This window comes from Oncorhynchus gorbuscha, linkage group LG02 (assembly GCF_021184085.1).
Source record: "Oncorhynchus gorbuscha isolate QuinsamMale2020 ecotype Even-year linkage group LG02, OgorEven_v1.0, whole genome shotgun sequence".
Classification (NCBI taxonomy): Eukaryota; Metazoa; Chordata; class Actinopteri; order Salmoniformes; family Salmonidae; genus Oncorhynchus; species Oncorhynchus gorbuscha.
In genome coordinates, this window is record NC_060174.1 from 12025319 (window position 1) to 12046224 (window position 20906).

At 46.6% G+C, this 20906-nt stretch overlaps 1 protein-coding gene across 4 annotated transcripts in view; it reads right to left on the bottom strand.

Moving 5' to 3' along the window:
* Nucleotides 1–20906, bottom strand: part of LOC123997156 (lysine-specific demethylase 4B-like) — a 90793-nt gene that overhangs the window by 31330 nt on the left and 38557 nt on the right. For 3 of the 4 annotated variants that reach the window (XM_046301275.1, XM_046301281.1, XM_046301258.1), the window contains exons 9-13: nt 5536–5732; nt 4340–4590; nt 3387–3628; nt 887–1016; nt 518–678 (exon numbers count right to left, since the gene is read on the bottom strand). In XM_046301275.1, the coding sequence (XP_046157231.1) occupies nt 518–678; nt 887–1016; nt 3387–3628; nt 4340–4590; nt 5536–5732 (981 nt within the window). The remainder of the gene's footprint in view (nt 1–517; nt 679–886; nt 1017–3386; nt 3629–4339; nt 4591–5535; nt 5733–20906) is intronic. The other variant, XM_046301268.1, reaches the window with a different exon arrangement.

The following is a 20906-nucleotide window of genomic DNA, read 5'->3' on the forward strand; positions in this document are numbered from 1 at the left end:
GTACCCCTACCTGGGTGTATGGTTTGTACCCCCTACCTGGGTGTATGGTTTGTACCCCCTACCTGGGTGTATGGTTTGTACCCCCTACCTGGGTGTATGGTTTGTACCCCCTACCTGGGTGTATGGTTTGTACCCCCTACCTGGGTGTATGGTTTGTACCCTACCTGGGTGTATGGTTTGTACCCCCTACCTGGGTGTATGGTTGGTACCCCCTACCTGGGTGTATGGTTGGTACCCCTACCTGGGTGTATGGTTTGTACCCCTACCTGGGTGTATGGTTTGTACCCCCTACCTGGGTGTATGGTTTGTACCCCTACCTGGGTGTATGGTTTGTACCCCCTACCTGGGTGTATGGTTTGTACCCCCTACCTGGGTGTATGGTTTGTACCCCCTACCTGGGTGTATGGTTTGTACCCCCTACCTGGGTGTATGGTTTGTACCCTACCTGGGTGTATGGTTTGTACCCTACCTGGGTGTATGGTTTGTACCCTACCTGGGTATATGGTTTGTACCCTACCTGGGTGTATGGGCAGAACAGAGTGCATACGGCACAGTAGGGTTCCAGGGTGGCCACGGCCGCGTTGAAACTCTTCTCAGCCAGGATGTTAGGAGTGCGGTTCTGCCACAAGTGGCCCGCCTTCTTCACATGGCCATCCAGTGGCAAAGGGGAGAACAGCTCTGGGAGAAAGGAGCAAACCCACACGTCAGATCAGTCTAGATATACACAGAATGCGCATACAAGCAAGAATATAGGCTGTATCGGGATATCGGCTGTATCGGGCCTGCAATGCATGTAGCACAAGAGCCAGAGGAATCCGCAATAGTGTGTTAGACCAGAACAGAGATAATACAGACTGTGCTACAACGTTATCCCCTCAGAACCAACCTTCATCGCTGGACATTTCCTGCTTGACGATGGATAGCGGAGAGCGCATAGGCGGCTTGCTGAGGGGATGCCGGCGACTCTTCTTCACCTCCATCTTAATCTTCAACTGCTTAGAGTAGTACGATGACTGCTGAGGAACCCAAAAAATTAATGAGCAAAACCCTTTGAATAAACATTTTCCACCACTGATAATTAGTCCCTCAAACCATGGACATTTAGAGCATCTAAATGAATAACACCTACAATGTTCAAACGGAGGCGTTGATAACCGGTGTTTGAAAGCTTGAAGCTAGTGTTTTGGTTGTTCCACGCTTCAGGGTGAAGTTTCCCTTAGGTACAGATCTAGGGGCAGCTTCCTCTACACCAGGTATTCCCAAACTGGGGTATGCGTACATTTGTTTTTTTCTCTCTCGCCTGAGTAGCCTCGTTTCACTGCCAAAAAGATCAAATTAAACCATCTAGTGTTCAGTGAAATAACAACACAATGTCAAGTACAGGTAGCCTAGTCAAATAATTAACATCCAATCACATTAACCATTACTCTCTCGCGTGAATTCCACTAATGGTCCGTATGTAGCCAAACGTAGCTGCTGCTCATCTTGGTATCTGTACTGATGGTGTAAAAGCCATGACAGGGAGACATAGTGGAGTGGTAACGCGCGTGCAACAGTTGTTCCCAACGACACTTGGGTCCTCTTGGGTACTCTGCAGCATCCACCGAGAGGCTCTAGCTGAACTCGTGTATTTTCAGCAATGATATGAGCAGTGACCATGTAACACTTTTACAACATACAGAAGTGTGCTGGTTATCAAGGGGCAAAGAATAAAAATAAAAATTGAGAAAGGAGCTTAAAGTTTTCTTTACTGACCATAATTGTCACTGTCTGACCGCTTGTATGATGACGAGTTTCTCACACGACTGGCCTATCTGGGTGATGATGCTTCTCACCTGCATGATCTGAATCTAGGATTACAGGGACTCTCCACAACTATATTCAATGTGCGGAACAAAATTGAGGCTATGATTAAGAAGTTGGAGCTCTTCTCTGTCTGCATTAACAAACAAACAGGTCTTTCCATCATTGTATGATTTTTTTGTGTGCAAATGAACTCAAGCTTACATACCATGTCAAATGTGATATAGCGAAGCACCTGAGTGAGATGGGTGTGCAATTACACAGGTACTTTCCCAAAACGGATGGCACAAACAACTGGATTCGTTATCTCTTTCATGCCCTGCCTCCAGTCCACTTAACAATATCTGAACAAGAGAGCCTCATCGAAATAGCAACAAGCGGTTCTGTGAAAATCTGCTTTAATCAGAAGCCACTGCCAGATTTCTGGATTGGGCTGCACTCAGAGTATCCTGCCTTGGCAAAGCACGCTGTTAAGACACTGATGCCCTTTAAAACCACGTACCTACGTGAGAGTGGATTCTCTGCCCTCACTAGCATAAACTAAATACAGGCACAGACTGTGTGTGGAAAATGATTTAAGACTGAGACTCTCGCCAATACAACATTGCAGAGTTATGTGCATCCTTTCAAGCACACCCTTCTCATTAACCTGTGGTGAGGAATTCACAATTTCCGATGAACAAAAAGTTTTATATGTAAAATGGTTAAATAAAGAGCAAAATTATTGATTATTATTATATTATTATTTGTGTCCTGGTCCTATAAGAGCTCTTTGTCACTTCCCACGAGCTGGGTTGTGACAAAACCTGGTTCTCTCTCCAACCCTGTTCCTTGAGAGCTACCCTCCTGTAGGTTCTCACTCCAACCCTGTTCCTGGAGAGCTACCATCCAGTAGGTTCTCTCTCCAACCCTGTTCCTAGAGAGCTTACCATCCAGTAGGTTCTCACTCCATCAACCAGGTTCAGCTCATCAACCAGCTAATTATTAGAATCGGGTGTGCTAGATTAGGGTTGGAGAGAGAGCCTACAGGAGGGTAGCTCTCCAGGAACAGGGTTGGAGAGAAACCTACAGGAGGGTAGCTCTCCAGGAACAGGGTTGGAGAGAGAACCTACAGGAGGGTAGCTCTCCAGGAACAGGGTTGGAGAGAGAACCTACAGGAAGGTAGCTCTCCAGGAACAGGGTTGGAGAGAAACCTACAGGAGGGTAGCTCTCCAGGAACAGGGTTGGAGAGAGAACCTACTACAGGAGGGTAGCTCTCCAGGAACAGGGTTGGAGAGAGAACCTACAGGAGGGTAGCTCTCCAGGAACAGGGTTGGAGAGAGAACCTACAGGAAGGTAGCTCTCCAGGAACAGGGTTGGAGAGAAACCTACAGGAGGGTAGCTCTCCAGGAACAGGGTTGGAGAGAGAACCTACAGGAGGGTAGCTCTCCAGGAACAGGGTTGGAGAGAGAACCTACAGGAAGGTAGCTCTCCAGGAACAGGGTTGGAGAGAAACCTACAGGAGGGTAGCTCTCCAGGAACAGGGTTGGAAAGCCCTGGTCTAGAGGCAACTTCATCCTACACCTTGTTCCAGCACTGCTCACCTGCTGCATGCCTTTCACATCAAGCCTGCCCTCTGCTAGTATTTCCGTGTCATTGCTGCCTTGGGGCTCCTTTGGTGTCTGGGGCATGTTGAATGTGGCAAATTTCTCAAACGCTGCTTGGAAGGAATTTATAGGGGCCAGCGGCAGGGTAGGTTGTTGTTGCTTCTTCTTCTTCTTCTTCTTCTTCTTTTTCTTCTCTCCATTCACCGTCAAGTGCTGTGGGTCTGCCTGGGGGTCGTGTACTGGGTGAGAGAAATAAAAGGGAAATGTGGAACCTCCCAATTCAAAAAAGGTACAAAAATAATTATAATAATCGGTGTCATAATATCTCTGTACCACTTGTTGGTTCTAATAGCCATTTCTTCTGATACCCATTTGATCTGGTACCTTGCGATATCATGTAGCTCACATCTAACTCACTTTGGAAGATTGAAACTGGGATATCAATGAAACTCCTTAATTAACCAACATTAAAATGGATTTTCATCCAACGACGCAGCCAACTGGTGCCTTGTGAACCCCCCCCCTCAGTCTGACCTCCTGCTCTTCACCCTAACGGCCTCCTGCTCTTCACCCTAACGGCCTCCTGCTCTTCACCCTAACGGCCTCCTGCTCTTCACCCTAACGGCCTCCTGCTCTTCACCCTAACGGCCTCCTGCTCTTCACCCTAACGGCCTCCTGCTCTTCACCCTAACGGCCTCCTGCTCTTCACCCTAACGGCCTCCTGCTCTTCACCCTAACGGCCTCCTGCTCTTCACCCTAACGGCCTCCTGCTCTTCACCCTAACGGCCTCCTGCTCTTCACCCTAACGGCCTCCTCCTGACGCTCACGTTCTCAGCCTCTTCTCCTGCCTCTTCTCCTGCCTCTTCTCCTGCCTCTTCTCCTGCCTCATTCCTAAACCAAACAGTAGCGAGGACAATGCAAAACTAATCCCTACTGAGCCCTACACCGACCTCTTGTGGCCTTGGCGGCAACGGCTTCCTGCCTCTCCCGTTCTTCCCTCTCCTGGTCCTCTCTCTCCATGGCCTCCAGGGTCTGAAACGCCTCCCGGGCCATCCTCTCCTCCCTCTCCTGACGCCGCTGGGCCTCTCGCTCCTCCACCTGACGCTGGTACTCGGCGGCATCCATCTCGATGCCTTCCTCCGCCAGAACCTTGACCTCCTCCAGTTTCAGCCGCCGCAGCTGCTCCTTCTTCTGTAAAGCTCTGGGGACGGAGGGATGGGGAAAACGGGGACATGAGGGAATGACATTTACAGTACTTCACTTGAATTAACACTTAACTCAGTACCTCGCTCTTTTACCTGTATATTACTGTTCAAGTTTCCCCTGTAAAACATTCATGCTTTTAAAAGAGACAAAGAAAGAGAAAAAGATGGGATAGATAGAAATGTAGGACCAAAGAGTGAGAGACCTGAAAGTGAGAGACACTGGGGAGAGTGAAAGGGGAGAGAGCCAGAGCCTGGTTCCTCTCTGGGTTTCTTCCTAGGTTTTGGCCTTTCTCTGAAGTTTTTCCTAGCCACCGTGCTTCTACACCTGCATTGCTGTTTGGGGTTTTAGGCTGGGTTTCTGTACAGCACTTTGAGATGTCAGCTGAAGAAGGGCTTTATAAATACATTTGATTGATTGAGAGGGGAGAGAGAGGGGGCAGTGTGACTAGCTACACCAATTGGAACACAACCAGAAGCATGGCCGACACTGTTACACAACAACATTATACATACACACACAATCCATGTCTCAATTGTCTCAAGGCTTAAAAATCCTTTAACCCGTCTCCTCCCCTTCATCTACACTGATTGCAGTGGATTTAACAAGTGACATCAATAAGGGATCATAGATTTCACCTGGATTCACCTGGTCAGTCTGTGTCATAGAAAGAGCAGCTGTTCCTAATGTTTTGTACACTCAGTATATATGTATATCTTGGTAGTGTATGTGGTAAGCATGTAGGTATACATGTATCAGGTAGTGTGGGGAGGACATATACAAGGAGGACATATACAAGGAGGACATATACAAGGAGGACATATACAAGGAGGACATATACAATTATACTCTTGGACAATGATGCCTTTCATCTTGACCTTGACGGGTCGATGAAATTCAATTGTAAAGCAATTGTACGGTCATGTCCCTTTCTCCCCCTGACCTCTGAAGCAGTTTCTGGCGGTAGGTGACCCGGTTGGCCCTCCAGTGCTCCAGCTCAGGGCTGGTCAGGGTGGTGGGTCGCTGGTGGTCCAGCACCATGCCGTCCTTGCCCTGTTTCCACTGGACGTAGCGCTCCGGCTGCAGGCAGCGGACAAACACGTCCATGGAGATCTTCACCATGTCCTTACGACATGTACACTGACCGAGAGGAGAGATAGAGGGCATTGTGAGTACACACACATATATCAGGTCCTGGGGCTCTGTTCACAAACACAAACAGACCCAACAGAGCCCCAGCACAGCAACACAATTAGACCCAACAGAGCCCCAGCACAGCAACACAATTAGACCCAACAGAGCCCCAGCACAGCAACACAATTAGACCCAACAGAGCCCCAGCACAGCAACACAATTAGACCCAACAGAGCTCCAGCACAGCAACACAATTAGACCCAACAGAGCCCCAGCACAGCAACACAATTAGACCCAACAGAGCCCCAGCACAGCAACACAATTAGACCCAACAGAGCCCCAGCACAGCAACAGAGCCCCAGCACAGCAACACAATTAGACCCAACAGAGCCCCAGCACAGCAACACAATTAGACCCAACCAAATCATGAGAAAACTAAATAATCATTACTTGACACATCAGAAAAAAAATACAAAAAAACAGAGGAAACTAGAATGCTATTTGACCCTACACAGAGAGTACACCGTAGCAGAATACCTGACCACTGTGACTGACCCAAAATGAAGGAAAGCTTTGACTATGTACAGACTCAGTGAGCATAGCCTTGCTATTGAGAAAGGCAGTCGAAGGCAGACCTTGCCCTCAAGAGAAGACAGGCTATGTGCTCAATGCCCAAAAAATTAGGTGGAAAGAGCTGCACTTTCTAACCTCCTGCCAAATGTGTGACCATATTAGAGACACATATTTCCCTCAGATTACACAGACCCAAAGAATTCAAAAACAAACCCAATTTTGATAAACTCCCATATCTATTGGCACTGGGGGGAGAGAGAGAGAGAGAGCAGTGTGAGTATATCACAGTACACTGGGGGGAGAGAGCAGTGTGAGTATATCACAGTACACTGGGGGGAGAGAGAGAGAGAGAGAGCAGTGTGAGTATATCACAGTACACTGGGGGGAGAGAGCAGTGTGAGTATATCACAGTACACTGGGGGGAGAGAGAGAGAGAGAGCAGTGTGAGTATATCACAGTACACTGGGGAGAGAGAGAGAGAGAGAGAGAGAGAGAGAGAGAGAGAGAGAGCAGTGTGAGTATATCACAGTACACTGGGGAGAGAGCAGTGTGAGTATATCACAGTACACTGGGGAGGGGAGAGAGCAGTGTGAGTATATCACAGTACACTGAGGAGGGAGCAGTGTGAGTATATCACAGTACACTGGGGAGGGAGCAGTGTGAGTATATCACAGTACACTGGGGAGAGAGCAGTGTGAGTATATCACAGTACACTGGGGAGAGAGCAGTGTGAGTATATCACAGTACACTGGGGGGAGAGAGAGAGAGCAGTGTGAGTATATCCCAGTACACTGAGGAGGGGAGAGAGCAGTGTGAGTATATCACAGTACACTGGGGAGAGAGCAGTGTGAGTATATCACAGTACACTGGGGGGAGAGAGCAGTGTGAGTATATCACAGTACACTGGGGGGAGAGAGCAGTGTGAGTATATCACAGTACACTGGGGGGAGAGAGAGCAGTGTGAGTATATCACAGTACACTGGGGGAGAGAGAGAGCAGTGTGAGTATATCACAGTACACTGAGGAGGAGAGAGAGCAGTGTGAGTATATCACAGTACACTGGGGGAGAGAGAGAGCAGTGTGAGTATATCACAGTACACTGAGGAGGGGAGAGAGCAGTGTGAGTATATCACAGTACACTGGGGAGAGAGCAGTGTGAGTATATCACAGTACACTGGGGAGAGAGCAGTGTGAGTATATCACAGTACACCGGGGAGGGGAGAGAGCAGTGTGAGTATATCACAGTACACTGAGGCGGGGAGAGAGCAGTGTGAGTATATCACAGTACACTGAGGAGGGGAGAGAGCAGTGTGAGTATATCCCAGTACACTGGGGAGAGAGAGAGAGCAGTGTGAGTATATCACAGTACACTAAGGAGGGGAGAGAGCAGTGTGAGTATATCACAGTACACTGAGGAGGGGAGAGAGCAGTGTGAGTATATCACAGTACACTGGGGAGGGGAGAGAGCAGTGTGAGTATATCACAGTACACTGGGGGAGAGAGCAGTGTGAGTATATCACAGTACACTGGGGGGAGAGAGCAGTGTGAGTATATCACAGTACACTGAGGAGGGGAGAGAGCAGTGTGAGTATATCACAGTACACTGGGGGGAGAGAGAGCAGTGTGAGTATATCACAGTACACTGGGGAGGGGAGAGAGCAGTGTGAGTATATCACAGTACACTGGGGGGAGAGAGAGAGAGCAGTGTGAGTATATCACAGTACACTGGGGAGGGGAGAGAGCAGTGTGAGTATATCACAGTACACTGAGGAGGGGAGAGAGCAGTGTGAGTATATCACAGTACACTGGGGGGAGAGAGCAGTGTGAGTATATCACAGTACACTGAGGAGGGGAGAGAGCAGTGTGAGTATATCACAGTACACTGGGGGGAGAGAGAGCAGTGTGAGTATATCACAGTACACTGGGGAGGGGAGAGAGCAGTGTGAGTATATCACAGTACACTGGGGGGAGAGAGAGAGAGTAGTGTGAGTATATCACAGTACACTGGGGAGGGGAGAGAGCAGTGTGAGTATATCACAGTACACTGGGGGGAGAGAGAGAGCAGTGTGAGTATATCACAGTACACTGGGGGAGAGAGAGAGAGCAGTGTGAGTATATCACAGTACACTGAGGAGGGGAGAGAGCAGTGTGAGTATATCACAGTACACTGGGGAGGGGAGAGAGAGAGCAGTGTGAGTATATCACAGTACACGGAGGAGGGGAGAGAGCAGTGTGAGTATATCACAGTACACTGGGGAGGGGAGAGAGAAAGAGAGCAGTGTGAGTATATCACAGTACACTGGGGGGAGAGAGAGAGAGCAGTGTGAGTATATCACAGTACACGGAGGAGGGGAGAGAACATTGAGTATATCACAGTACACTGAGGAGGGGAGAGAGAGAGAGAGCAGTGTGAGTATATCACAGTACACTGGGGGGAGAGAGAGAGAGCAGTGTGAGTATTTCACAGTACACGGAGGAGGGGAGAGAGCAGTGTGAGTATATCACAGTACACTGGGGAGGGGAGAGAGCAGTGTGAGTATATCACAGTACACTGAGGAGGGGAGAGAGCAGTGTGAGTATATCACAGTACACGGAGGAGGGGAGAGAACAGTGTGAGTATATCACAGTACACTGGGGAGGGGAGAGAGCAGTGTGAGTATATCACAGTACACTGAGGAGGGGAGAGAGCAGTGTGAGTTTATCAGAGTACACTGAGGAGGGGAGAGAGCAGTGTGAGTATATCACCGTACACGGAGGAGGGGAGAGAACAGTGTGAGTATATCACAGTACACGGAGGAGGGGAGAGAGCAGTGTGAGTATATCACAGTACACTGGGGAGGGGAGAGAGCAGTGTGAGTATATCACAGTACACTGGGGGGAGAGAGCAGTGTGAGTATATCACAGTACACTGGGGAGAGAGCAGTGTGAGTATATCACAGTACACTGAGGAGGGGAGAGAGCAGTGTGAGTATATCACAGTACACTGGGGAGGGGAGAGAGCAGTGTGAGTATATCACAGTACACTGGGTGGAGAGAGAGAGCAGTGTGAGTATATCACAGTACACTGAGGAGGGGAGAGAGCAGTGTGAGTATATCACAGTACACTGGGGGGAGAGAGAGAGAGCAGTGTGAGTATATCACAGTACACTGAGGAGGGGAGAGAGCAGTGTGAGTATATCACAGTACACTGAGGAGGGGAGAGAGCAGTGTGAGTATATCACAGTACACGGAGGAGGGGAGAGAACAGTGTGAGTATATCACAGTACACTGAGGAGGGGAGAGAGCAGTGTGAGTATATCACAGTACACTGGGGAGGGGAGAGAGCAGTGTGAGTATATCACAGTACACTGGGGAGGGGAGAGAACAGTGTGAGTATATCACAGTACACTGGGGAGGGGAGAGAGCAGTGTGAGTATATCACAGTACACTGGGGAGAGAGCAGTGTGAGTATATCACAGTACACTGGGGAGAGAGCAGTGTGAGTATATCACAGTACACTGAGGAGGGGAGAGAGCAGTGTGAGTATATCACAGTACACTGGGGAGGGGAGAGAGCAGTGTGAGTATATCACAGTACACTGGGTGGAGAGAGAGAGCAGTGTGAGTATATCACAGTACACTGAGGAGGGGAGAGAGCAGTGTGAGTATATCACAGTACACTGGGGGGAGAGAGAGAGAGCAGTGTGAGTATATCACAGTACACTGAGGAGGGGAGAGAGCAGTGTGAGTATATCACAGTACACTGAGGAGGGGAGAGAGCAGTGTGAGTATATCACAGTACACTGGGGGGAGAGAGAGCAGTGTGAGTATATCACAGTACACTGAGGAAAGGAGAGAGCAGTGTGAGTATATCACAGTACACTGAGGAGGGGAGAGAGCAGTGTGAGTATATCACAGTACACTGAGGAGGGGAGAGAGCAGTGTGAGTATATCACAGTACACTGGGGGGAGAGAGAGAGAGAGCAGTGTGAGTATATCACAGTACACTGAGGAGGGGAGAGAGCAGTGTGAGTATATCACAGTACACTGAGGAGGGGAGAGAGCAGTGTGAGTATATCACAGTACACTGAGGAGGGGAGAGAGCAGTGTGAGTATATCACAGTACACTGGGGGGAGAGAGAGAGAGAGCAGTGTGAGTATATCACAGTACACTGAGGAGGGGAGAGAGCAGTGTGAGTATATCACAGTACACTGGGGGGAGAGAGAGAGAGCAGTGTGAGTATATCACAGTACACTGAGGAGGGGAGAGAGCAGTGTGAGTATATCACAGTACACTGGGGGGAGAGAGAGAGAGCAGTGTGAGTATATCACAGTACACTGAGGAGGAGAGAGAGCAGTGTGAGTATATCACAGTACACTGAGGAGGGGAGAGAGCAGTGTGAGTATATCACAGTACACTGAGGAGGGGAGAGAGCAGTGTGAGTATATCACAGTACACTGGGGGGAGAGAGAGAGAGAGCAGTGTGAGTATATCACAGTACACTGAGGAGGGGAGAGAGCAGTGTGAGTATATCACAGTACACTGAGGAGGGGAGAGAGCAGTGTGAGTATATCACAGTACACTGAGGAGGGGAGAGAGCAGTGTGAGTATATCACAGTACACTGGGGAGAGAGAGAGAGCAGTGTGAGTATATCACAGTACACTGGGGGGAGAGAGAGAGAGCAGTGTGAGTATATCACAGTACACTGAGGAGGGGAGAGAGCAGTGTGAGTATATCACAGTACACTGAGGAGGGGAGAGAGCAGTGTGAGTATATCACAGTACACTGAGGAGGGGAGAGAGCAGTGTGAGTATATCACAGTACACTGGGGGGAGAGAGAGAGAGCAGTGTGAGTATATCACAGTACACTGAGGAGGAGAGAGAGCAGTGTGAGTATATCACAGTACACTGAGGAGGGGAGAGAGCAGTGTGAGTATATCACAGTACACTGAGGAGGGGAGAGAGCAGTGTGAGTATATCACAGTACACTGAGGAGGGGAGAAAGCAGTGTGAGTATATCACAGTACACTGGGGTGGGGGCAGTTTGACTAGATACACGTACACTAGGGGGGAGAGAGAGAGAGAAAATAGGGGAAATGGAAAGAGAGCAAGAGAAGATGAAAATAAAAACTAATTTTCTTTCTTTGCCCCGGTTGGTGTGTATTACATTTCTGTATTACATTTTTGACTTATTTCCTGAGCTGTGCTGAGAGGCCTTATGTTCAATTACTGGGAACATTCTTCAGGCACGCTGCGCCTCAGACGGAGCCAGGCAGAACAAGTGGAGGAGACAGATCGAAAGCAAGAGAGAAACAGAGGTGAAGTACTAGAGGGAGGGGGGATTTTAGTAATAACATCAACAACAAGAGAAAGCCCTTCCCACCGCAAACCAATATCCACACACTACATCTCATCTAGGCAGCACTTGAGGGACAGAATTAAGTGAGGAAGAAACCGGGCAGATGAAAGAGTCATCTGGCTACCAGGGTCTGATTGGGGACATACGTAAAAACATTAACTGGAACAAGGGAAGAGGTGAGAGACAGCAAAACACAAACGACCGGGCGATAAATGTTTCTCTTTGCAATGTCGTCTGGGAAGAGGGGACGTTGGGGGGGGGGGGGGGTAGTAGCAGCGCACCAGAGGAAGTAGGAACCAAAAGAAAGTAAAGTCCATTTCTGTCCCATAAAACTATTAAGGGAAATTGATAAATTTGCCATTCCCGAGAGAGGGTGTGAGGTGGGGTACTATGCTTAGATGACTTCATTATCAAATGGAAATGTATTTTTTTTTTTTTTTTTTTTTTAATGCCTCCAAAACCAACACGTGACACCCCCCCAAGGTCTTCTAACCAATGAGCCCTATAGCTTCATATCCTAATGAAGTTAAATGATTGTAGGAAAACAAAAAGACCTTAGGCGAGGTCACCCCCTATTAGAAAAATACTCCACGTTAGGGGAGCTCTAAAAATACCGCCATGCGACCTCACAGGCTCCGACCGTCATCCTTCACTAAATAGGTCTAGACTCTCCGTTACCCTTTGATGGCTGTGCGTGATAAAGCATTCGTCTTTTAAAACATTGCAATGTGATTCTACAACCTATGTGTGAGACGTGTGAGAGACTAGAGAAACTGTGGGAAAATCCACTTTACACCCTTTAATGAGTCTGCTGTAGTGTGCTGTACTGCCTGTCCTCTGGTCTGCTGTAGTGTGCTGTACTGCCTGTCCTCTGGTCTGCTGTAGTGTGCTGTACTGCCTGTCCTCTGGTCTGCTGTAGTGTGCTGTACTGCCTGTCCTCTGGTCTGCAGTAGTGTGCTGTACTGCCTGTCCTCTGGTCTGCAGTAGTGTGCTGTACTGCCTGTCCTCTGGTCTGCAGTAGTGTGCTGTACTGCCTGTCTTCTGGTCTGCAGTAGTGTGCTGTACTGCCTGTCCTCTGGTCTGCTGTAGTGTGCTGTACTGCCTGTCCTCTGGTCTGCTGTAGTGTGCTGTACTGCCTGTCCTCTGGTCTGCTGTAGTGTGCTATACTGCCTATCCTCTGGTCTGCTGTAGTGTGCTGTACTGCCTGTCCTCTGGTCTGCAGTAGTGTGCTGTACTGCCTGTCCTCTGGTCTGCAGTAGTGTGCTGTACTGCCTGTCCTCTTGTCTGCTGTAGTGTGCTGTACTGCCTGTCCTCTTGTCTGCTGTAGTGTGCTGTACTGCCTGTCTTCTTGTCTGCAGCAATGGGAGTGTGTCCATTCAGTTCAATATTCGTATATATTTCCACGTTTTATTTAACTAGGCAAGTCAGTTAAGAACAAATTCTTATTTACAACGACGGCCTAGGAACAGGGGCAGAACCTTGTCAGCTCGGGATTCGATCTGGAAACCTTTGGGATACTGGCCCAACGCTCTAACCACTAGGCTACGTGCCACCCCAAATTACAGCTAGGCTAGAAAGCGTTTCTGCCATTTGGAGGCTCACAGACACTCCCAGAGAAACAACTACTAAGGACAGCTCCTTAACGAATGATAACATGCCCATGCATATGGCATTAGGAAGCAGTCATCTGCATTCACTCCTTAACGAATGCTAACATGTCCATGCATATGGCATAAGGAAGCAGTCATCTGCATTCACTCCTTAACGAATGCTAACATGTCCATGCATATGGCATAAGGAAGCAGTCATCTGCATTCACTCCTTAACGAATGCTAACATGTCCATGCATATGGCATAAGGAAGCAGTCATCTGCATTCACTCCTTAACGAATGCTAACATGTCCATGCATATGGCATAAGGAAGCAGTCATCTGCATTCACTCCTTAACGAATGCTAACATGTCCATGCATATGGCATTAGGAAGCAGTCATGTGCAAAAACAAAACTCTTCACCCGACTGGCTTTTAAAAGTTGTCTAGAAATGCACACATGTTGTGCTCTTGTAGGAAGCAATCACTCCCCTATTGCTGACTATTAATGATCTATAACTGGGCTAATAATTCACTAACTATCAAAGGATATGAACAAATGTACACACGTCGCTACATGCAGCTCTCGCTTTGATCTCAAAAACAAGCGCATCTACTCACGACCACTCATGCTGTAAACACAGTCCAGTTTAAAGTGAATGGCACAGATCCATATATAGCAATGGTTTATTAGTGATTATAAACTGGGTGGTTTGAACCCTGAATGCTTATTGGCTGACAGCCATGGTATATCAGACCGTATACCACGGGTATGAAAAAAAACATTTATTTTTTACTGCTCTAATTACGTTGGTAACCTGTTTATAATCGCAATAAGGCACCTCGGGGGGACTGTGGTATCTGGCCAATATACCACAGCTAAGGGCTGTATCCAGGCACTCTGCCTTGCGTAAAAACATCCCTTAGCATATTGGCCATACATCATACCCCCTCAGGCATTATTGTTTTAATTGGCCTACCGAAGCTCTGATTGGTTAAGGCTCACCGGTCTGTGTAGAGTACAGGCCTGAGTGGTGCCTGTCAACGCAATAGAATCCTACTCCGATGCGTTCTGCCTAAAAAAAAACTCTTGCATAGTTCATTTTGTTTCGGTAGGTTGCATTGAAAGCGGCTAATTGCGTTGATTCGATCATAAGGCCCACAGTAAAGGGAAACGTTGATAGTGTTAACTAAAGGGGAAATCTCTAGAACGTTCAATCTCGTGCTTCTCTGCATGGGCTGATATTTATTCTGCGAGGCAATCCCGGGGGGAGCTGTGCATGAGGGAAAATTGCCTGTAGCGCCCACACACTCGTGAAATGCACACACACACACACACACACACACACACACACACACACACACACACACACACACACACACACACACACACACACACACACACACACACACACACACACACACACACACACACACACACACTAATAATACCGTAGCCTTCATCATCTTCAGAAATCCTCATCAAAGCCCATCAGCTCTAACCCAAACAAACAAGCGTACACAAACAAATATCACTACTCGGCGAGTTAATCATCTGCAATTCACTTTGATAGATGAAAGGGCAGAGAATTGGGTCTGCGGCTGTGTGGTGTGTGTGTCCAGTTCTGAGTCACCAACAGCCAGATGGAATGGAATCTTCTATTCAGTGTGATGAAAATTCTCTCACAACACCCAATGTTTTGGCCCATACTGAACTGTGAACTGTAATGTACTTTCTCACCTAAAGTATAGCCTAGATCAGTGTTTCTCAACTCCGGTCTTCGAGTTCCTCCAATAACACACATTTTTGTTGCAGCCCCGGACAAACATATACAATTCAACTCATCAAGGGCGTGATGATAAGTTGACAAGTTGAATCAGATGTGCTTGTCCAAGACTACAATAAAAATGTGTTCACTCAAGGAGTGGAGTTGAGAAACAATGACCTATCTAGATGACATATTCCTGTGTGCTAGACAGGGAGGTAAGAGTGGAACAATGTTCAGATATGATGAAAGCACATTACACTTCATAGCATTGTTGTACTACCACTGCTACTACTAGAGCAGCATTGTACTACTAGTGCTACTACTAGAGCAGCATTGTACTACTAGTGCTACTACTAGAGCAGCATTGTACTGCTACTACTAGAGCAGCATTGTACTACTACTACTAGAGCAGCATTGTACTACTACACTGCTACTACTAGAGCAGCATTATACTACTACACTGCTACTACTAGAGCAGCATTATACTACTAGTGCTACTACTAGAGCAGCATTATACTACTAGTGCTACTACTAGAGCAGCATTGTACTACTAGTGCTACTACTAGAGCAGCATTGTACTACTAGTGCTACTACTAGAGCAGCATTGTACTACTAGTGCTACTACTAGAGCAGCATTGTACACTACTAGTGCTACTACTAGAGCAGCATTGTACTACTAGTGCTACTACTAGAGCAGCATTGTACTACTACTACTAGAGCAGCAATGTACTACTACTACTAGAGCAGCATTGTACTACTAGTGCTACTACTAGAGCAGCATTGTACTACTAGTGCTACTACTAGAGCAGCATTATACTACTACTACTAGAGCAGCAATGTACTACTACTACTAGAGCAGCATTGTACTACTAGTGCTACTACTAGAGCAGCATTATACTACTACTACTAGAGCAGCAATGTACTACTACTACTAGAGCAGCATTGTACTACTAGTGCTACTACTAGAGCAGCATTGTACTACTAGTGCTACTACTAGAGCAGCATTATACTACTACTACTAGAGCAGCAATGTACTACTACTACTAGAGCAGCATTGTACTACTAGTGCTACTACTAGAGCAGCATTATACTACTACTACTAGAGCAGCAATGTACTACTACTACTAGAGCAGCATTGTACTACTAGTGCTACTACTAGAGCAGCATTGTACTACTAGTGCTACTACTAGAGCAGCATTGTACTACTAGTGCTACTACTAGAGCAGCATTGTACTACTAGTGCTACTACTAGAGCAGCATTGTACTACTAGTGCTACTACTAGAGCAGCATTGTACTACTAGTGCTACTACTAGAGCAGCATTGTACTACTAGTGCTACTACTAGAGCAGCATTGTACTACTAGTGCTACTACTAGAGCAGCATTGTACTACTAGTGCTACTACTAGAGCAGCATTGTACTACTAGTGCTACTACTAGAGCAGCATTGTACTACTAGTGCTACTACTAGAGCAGCATTGTACTACTAGTGCTACTACTAGAGCAGCATTGTACTACTAGTGCTACTACTAGAGCAGCATTGTGTACTACTAGTGCTACTACTAGAGCAGCATTGTACTACTAGTGCTACTACTAGAGCAGCATTGTACTACTAGTGCTACTACTAGAGCAGCATTGTACTACTAGTGCTACTACTAGAGCAGCATTGTACTACTAGTGCTACTACTAGAGCAGCATTGTACTACTAGTGCTACTACTAGAGCAGCATTGTACTACTAGTGCTACTACTAGAGCAGCATTGTACTACTAGTGCTACTACTAGAGCAGCATTGTACTACTAGTGCTACTACTAGAGCAGCATTGTACTACTAGTGCTACTACTAGAGCAGCATTGTACTACTAGTGCTACTACTAGAGCAGCATTATACTACTAGTGCTACTACTAGAGCAGCATTGTACTACTAGTGCTACTACTAGAGCAGCATTGTACTACTAGTGCTACTACTAGAGCAGCATTATACTACTAGTGCTACTACTAGAGCAGCATTGTACTACTAGTGCTACTACTAGAGCAGCATTGTACTACTAGTGCTACTACTAGAGCAGCATTGTACTACTAGTGCTACTACTAGAGCAGCATTGTACTACTAGTGCTACTACTAGAGCAGCATTGTACTACTAGTGCTACTACTAGAGCAGCATTGTACTACTAGTGCTACTACTAGAGCAGCATTGTACTACTAGTGCTACTACTAGAGCAGCATTGTACTACTAGTGCTACTACTAGAGCAGCATTGTACTACTAGTGCTACTACTAGAGCAGCATTGTACTACTAGTGCTACTACTAGAGCAGCATTGTACTACTAGTGCTACTACTAGAGCAGCATTGTACTACTAGTGCTACTACTAGAGCAGCGAAATACTTTTACTCAAGTATAATTTTAATAGGTGACTTTCACTTTTACTTGAGTAATTTTCTATTAAGGTATTTTTACTTAAGTATGACAATTGGGTACTTTTTCAACCACTGGCTGTAGTAGTAGTAGTAGTAGTAGTACGTAGTACAATGTAGTACAATGTAGTACGTAGTAGTACAATGTAGTACGTAGTAGTACAATGTAGTAGTAGTAGTACAATGTAGTAGTAGTAGTAGTAGTACAATGTTTCAAAAGTAAAAGTACAAGTATAAATCTTTTCAAATTCCTTATATTAAGCAAACTAGACCGAATTGTCTTTTTTACAGATAGCCAGGGGCGCTCTCTGACACTTTGACATCCTTTACAAATGCAGCATGTACAGTGGCAAGAAAACAATGATGAACCCTTTGGAATTATCTGGATTTCTTGCAAACAATGATGAACCCTTTGGAATTATCTGGATTTCTGAAAAAAATGTGGTCATAAAATTAGATCTGATCTTCATCTAAGTCACAACAACAGACAAACACAGTCTGCTTAAACTAATAACACACACATTATTGTATTTTTCTTGTCTATATTGAATACATCATTTAAACATTCACAGTGTAGGTTGGAAAAAAGTATGTGAACCCCCAAGGCTAATGACTTCTCCAAAAGGTAATTGGAGTCAGGAGTCAGCTAACCTGGAGTACAATCATTGAGACAAGATTAGAGATGTTGGTTAGAGCTGTCCTGCCCTTTAAAAAAAACTCACACAATGAGTTTGCTATTCACAAGAAGCATTGCCTGACGTGAACCATGCCTCGAACAAAAGATCTCAGAAGACACCAGATTAAGAATCGTTGACTTGCATAAAGCTGGAAATGGTTACAAAAGTATCTGTAAAAGCCTTGATGTAGACAAAATGTCTATAAATGGAGAAAGTTCAGCACTGTTGCTACTCTACCTATGAGTGGCCATCCTGCAAAGATGACTGCAAGAGCACAGAGCAGAATTCTCAATGAGGTTAAGAAGAATCCTAGTGTCAGCTAAAGAATTACAGAAATCTCTGGAGCATGCCAACATGGGAGGACACCATGGATGAAGCCACTGCTGTCCAAAAAAAACATTGCTGCACATCTAAAGTTCACAAAAGAGCATCTGGATGTTCCACAGCGCTACTGGCAAAATATTATGTGGACAGATGAAACGAAAGTAGAGTTGTTTGGAATGAACACACAACACTGTGTGTGGAGAAAAAAAGGCACAGCACACCAACATCAAAACCTCATCCCAACTGTAAAGTATGGGGAAGGGAGCATCACGGTTTGGAGCGACTTAGCTGCCTCAGGGCCTGGACAGCTTGCCATTATCGACGGGGGAAGATGAATTCCCAAGTTTATCAAGACATTTTGCAGGAGAATGTTAGGCTATCTGTCCGCCAATTGAAGCTCAACAGAAGTTGGGTGATGCAACATAACAACGACCCAAAAACACAGAAATAAATCAACAACAGAATGGCTTCAACAGAAGACAATACGCCTTCTGGAGTGGCCCAGTCAGAGTCCCGACCTCAACCCGATTTAAAATGCTGTGGCATGACTTGGAGAGTGGTTCACACCAGACATCCTAAGAAAATTGCTGAACTGAAACAGTTTTGTAAAGAGGAATGGTCCAAAATTCCTCCTGCAGGTCTGATCCTCAACGACAGAAAATGTTTGGTTGAGGTTATTGCTGCCAAAGGAGGGTCAACCAGATATTAAATCCAAGGGTTCACATACTTTTCTCACTCTGCACTGTGAAGGTTTATACGGTGTGTTCAATAAAGACATGAAAACGTATAATTGTTTGTGTGTTATTAGTTTAAGCAGACTGTGTTTGTCTATTCAAATCAAATCAAATTTTATTTGTCACATACACATGGTTAGCAGATGTTAATGCGAGTGTAGCGAAATGCTTGTGCTTCTAGTTCCGACAATGCAGTGATAACCAACAAGTAATCTAACTAACAATTCCAAAACTACTGTCTTATACACAGTGTAAGGGGATAAGGAACATGTACATAAGGATATATGAATGAGTGATGGTACAGAGCAGCATACAGTAGATGGTATCGAGTACAGTATATACATATGAGATGAGTGTGTAGACAAAGTAAACAAAGTGGCATAGTTAAAGTGGCTAGTGATACATGTGTTACATAAGGATGCAGTCGATGATGTAGAGTACAGTATATACATATGCATATGAGATTAATAATGTAGGGTAAGTAACATTATATAAGGTAGCATTGTTTAAAGTGGCTAGTGATATATTTACATAATTTCCCATCAATTCCCATTATTAAAGTGGCTGGAGTTGGGTCAGTGTCAATGACAGTGTGTTGGCAGCAGCCACTCAGTGTTAGTGGTGGCTGTTTAACAGTCTGATGGCCTTGAGATAGAAGCTGTTTTTCAGTCTCTCGGTCCCAGCTTTGATGCACCTGTACTGACCTCGCCTTCTGGATGATAGCGGGGTGAACAGGCAGTGGTTCGGGTGGTTGATGTCCTTGATGATCTTTATGGCCTTCCTGTAACAACGGGTGGTGTAGGTGTCCTGGAGGGCAGGTAGTTTGCCCCCGGTGATGCGTTGTGCAGTCCTCACTACCCTCTGGAGAGCCTTACGGTTGAGGGCGGAGCAGTTGCCGTACCAGGCGGTGATACAGCCCGCCAGGATGCTCTCGATTGTGCATCTGTATAAGTTTGTGAGTGCTTTTGGTGACAAGCCGAACTTCTTCAGCCTCCTGAGGTTGAATAGGCGCTGCTGCGCCTTCTTCACGACGCTGTCAGTGTGAGTGGACCAATTCAGTTTGTCTGTGATGTGTATGCCGAGGAACTTAAAACTAGCTACCCTCTCCACTACTGTTCCATCGATGTGGATAGGGGGGAGTTCCCTCTGCTGTTTCCTGAAGTCCACAATCATCTCCTTAGTTTTGTTGACGTTGAGTGTGAGGTTATTTTCCTGACACCACACTCCGAGGGCCCTCACCTCCTCCCTGTAGGCCGTCTCGTCGTTGTTGGTAATCAAGCCTACCACTGTTGTGTCGTCCGCAAACTTGATGATTGAGTTGGAGGCGTGCGTGGCCACGCAGTCGTGGGTGAACAGGGAGTACAGGAGAGGGCTCAGAACGCACCCTTGTGGGGCCCCCGTGTTGAGGATCAGCGGGGAGGAGATGTTGTTGCCTACCCTCACCACCTGGGGGCGGCCCGTCAGGAAGTCCAGTACCCAGTTGCACAGGGCGGGGTCGAGACCCAGGGTCTCGAGCTTGATGACGAGCTTGGAGGGTACTATGGTGTTGAATGCCGAGCTGTAGTCGATGAACAGCATTCTCACATAGGTATTCCTCTTGTCCAGGTGGGTTAGGGCAGTGTGCAGTGTGGTTGAGATTGCATCGTCTGTGGACCTATTTGGGCGGTAAGCAAATTGGAGTGGGTCTAGGGTGTCAGGTAGGGTGGAGGTGATATGGTCCTTGACTAGTCTCTCAAAGCACTTCATGATGACGGAAGTGAGT